This window comes from Salminus brasiliensis, chromosome 18 (genome assembly GCF_030463535.1).
Source record: "Salminus brasiliensis chromosome 18, fSalBra1.hap2, whole genome shotgun sequence".
Classification (NCBI taxonomy): Eukaryota; Metazoa; Chordata; class Actinopteri; order Characiformes; family Bryconidae; genus Salminus; species Salminus brasiliensis.
Genome location: NC_132895.1, coordinates 311718 through 314217, shown reverse-complemented (window position 1 = coordinate 314217; position 2500 = coordinate 311718). Strand labels below are relative to the sequence as shown.

Genomic DNA, 2500 nt, shown 5'->3' with positions numbered 1-2500 from the left:
TGTGAGAGAGTGTGTGAGAGAGTGTGTGAGAGAGTGTGTGAGAGAGTGTGGTGTGAGAGTGTGTGTGAGAGTGTGTGTGAGAGTGTGTGTGAGAGTGTGTGTGAGAGAGAGTGTGAGTGTGTGTGAGAGAGAGTGTGTGTGTGTGTGAGAGAGAGTGTGTGTGTGTGTGAGAGAGAGTGGTGTGTGTGTGTTGTGTGTGTGTGTGTGTGTGTGTGTGTGTGTGTGTGTGTGTGTGTGTGTGTAGAGTAGAGTGAGTGTGTGTGAGAGGTGGAGCTGTTTGGCTGAGGGGCTGGTCTCCGTCAGCGCTGGTTGGTGGGTAGAGTGTAGAGGGGAAGCGCTGATGGTTCTGTGCTGTTTCTGCTGCAGGTTTCGGGAAGGAGCACAGCGTCGCTCTGGACAACATGAGCGCGGAGCAGGTGGCCAAAGAGCTGAGAGAAGCCGCCAGCCTGAAGCCATGAGCTTCCTCTCCTCGTTCCTGTTTATGATGTGTGTAAAAATGTCCTTTTCTGAAAGAATAAATCATAGTGTTTAATTCAGGAAGGGCCGTCTGCGTTTCTACTGTTAAACTGAACCCGGTGTCCAGGTGTCCAGGTGTCCAGGTGTCCGGTCCAGTCCTCCCTGATAATGAACATAGTTTTCTAGTTTTTGGGATCAGATGTTCTGAAGCGTCCTGGGAAATGATGAGGTTGGGCACTGAGCGTATCTTGGCTGTTCAGGCGGGTCTGCTCGTGACCTGTCCGTGTCTCTCTGGTGAGGATTATACACGTTAGGGATGAGCACTTTTACAGTTTTTGCTAAAATATAGATTTTCTATACGTTCTAAACCTGAAACCTAAAGAATTAGTTCTGTGATCAGGTGTGATCTCACTCCCTCACTGAACAGCTGTGGTCAGATTAGCCCGAACTCTCCTCCAGTCAAGAGAGAAGCCTGATCTATAGGGAACAGCTGCTCCCGCCAGCGTACAGTTAGCGCGGCTAAGGATCAGCTGGTCAGTGGATTACAGTAATCTAAAGGAATCTGAGGGATTCTCCCAAATCCTCGGCTACATCGATCTGGAGAGAGAGAACTAGCCACGCTTTCGTCCAGCTGTTCAAACACCCCTCCTAAAGTCTTCACCTCTAATCCTCCGGTACTGACCGACTGCTCTGCAGTACACTGACCCACCAGTACAGCTACAGCTTTACCCACAGACACCCTGCTGACCAGTACACTGACCCACCAGTACAGCTACAGCTTTACCCACAAACACCCTGCTGACCAGTACACTGACCCCACCAGTACAGCTCTACCCACAAACTGGGACTGAGGACTGCAGGAATTCTGCCACCTGCTGGACGTGTTCTAAACTGCAGCTTCAGAAGAATGTAGGTCAGGAAGCTCACTGTCCTCCAGGTCTCCTCATACCGGCTGCACTTTAGGTTTGGTGGAAAGTCAATAAGCTCTTTATAGCACAGCTATAACACCATTAACAGCAGCAGTGTGATTTCTGTCTGCAGCTCGGTTCTCTGCTGCCTCTGGACCTCGTCAGGGGAGGGAGGGAGGGGGAGGGCTGTGACCGTGAAACCCCTCTATCTGAAACCCAGTCAAAGCTCAGCAGATGAGAGAGAGACAGACAGAGAGAGACAGACAGACAGAGAGAGAGAGGACACACACAGAGAGAGACAGACAGAGAGAGAGAGAGACACACACAGAGAGAGAGAGAGACACACACAGAGAGAGAGAGAGAGAGAGAGAGACACAGAGAGAGAGAGAGAGAGAGAGACACACAGAGAGACAGTGAGAGAGTGTGTGTGAGAGACAGACAGAGAGAGAGAGAGAGAGAGGTGAGAGACAGACAGAGAGAGAGTGTGTGAGAGACAGAGAGAGAGAGAGACAGAGAGTGTGTGAGAGACAGACAGAGAGAGAGAGAGAGAGTGTGAGAGACAGACAGAGAGAGACAGAGAGAGAGAGAGAGAGAGAGTGAGTGAGAGACAGACAGAGAGAGAGAGTGTGTGAGAGACAGACAGAGAGTGTGTGAGAGACAGACAGAGAGAGAGAGACAGACAGAGAGGAGACAGAGAGAGAGAGAGAGAGAGAGACAGAGAGAGAGAGAGAGTGTGTGAGAGACAGACAGAGAGAGAGAGAGAGTGTGAGAGAAGACAGAGAGAGAGAGAGAAGAGAGAGAGAGAAGAGAGAGAGAGAGACAGAGAGAGAGAGAGAGTGTGTGAGAGACAGACAGAGAGAGAGAGAGAGTGTGAGAGACAGACAGAGAGAGAGAGAGAGAGTTGTGAGAGACAGACAGAGAGAGAGAGAGAGAGAGAGAGAGAGTGTGTGAGAGACAGACAGAGAGAGAGAGAGAGTGTGAGAGACAGACAGAGAGAGAGAGAGAGAGAGAGTGTGTGAGAGACAGACAGAGAGAGAGAGAGAGTGTGAGAGACAGACAGAGAGAGAGAGAGAGAGAGAGAGAGAGAGAGAGACAGAGAGAGAGAGAGAGTGTGTGAGAGACAGACAGAGAGAGAA

The 2500-nt window shown here is 50.5% G+C and overlaps 1 protein-coding gene across 1 annotated transcript in view; it reads left to right on the top strand.

Annotated features, from left to right (window-relative positions):
• ndufa2 (NADH:ubiquinone oxidoreductase subunit A2) overlaps positions 1-536 on the top strand; it is a 4033-nt gene extending 3497 nt beyond the window's left edge. Inside the window, 1 exon segment of the mRNA XM_072661988.1 lies at positions 367-536. Coding sequence (XP_072518089.1) covers positions 367-458 — 92 coding nt within the window. The 3' untranslated portion in view covers positions 459-536.
• The last annotated feature ends 1964 nt before the right edge of the window (positions 537-2500 follow it).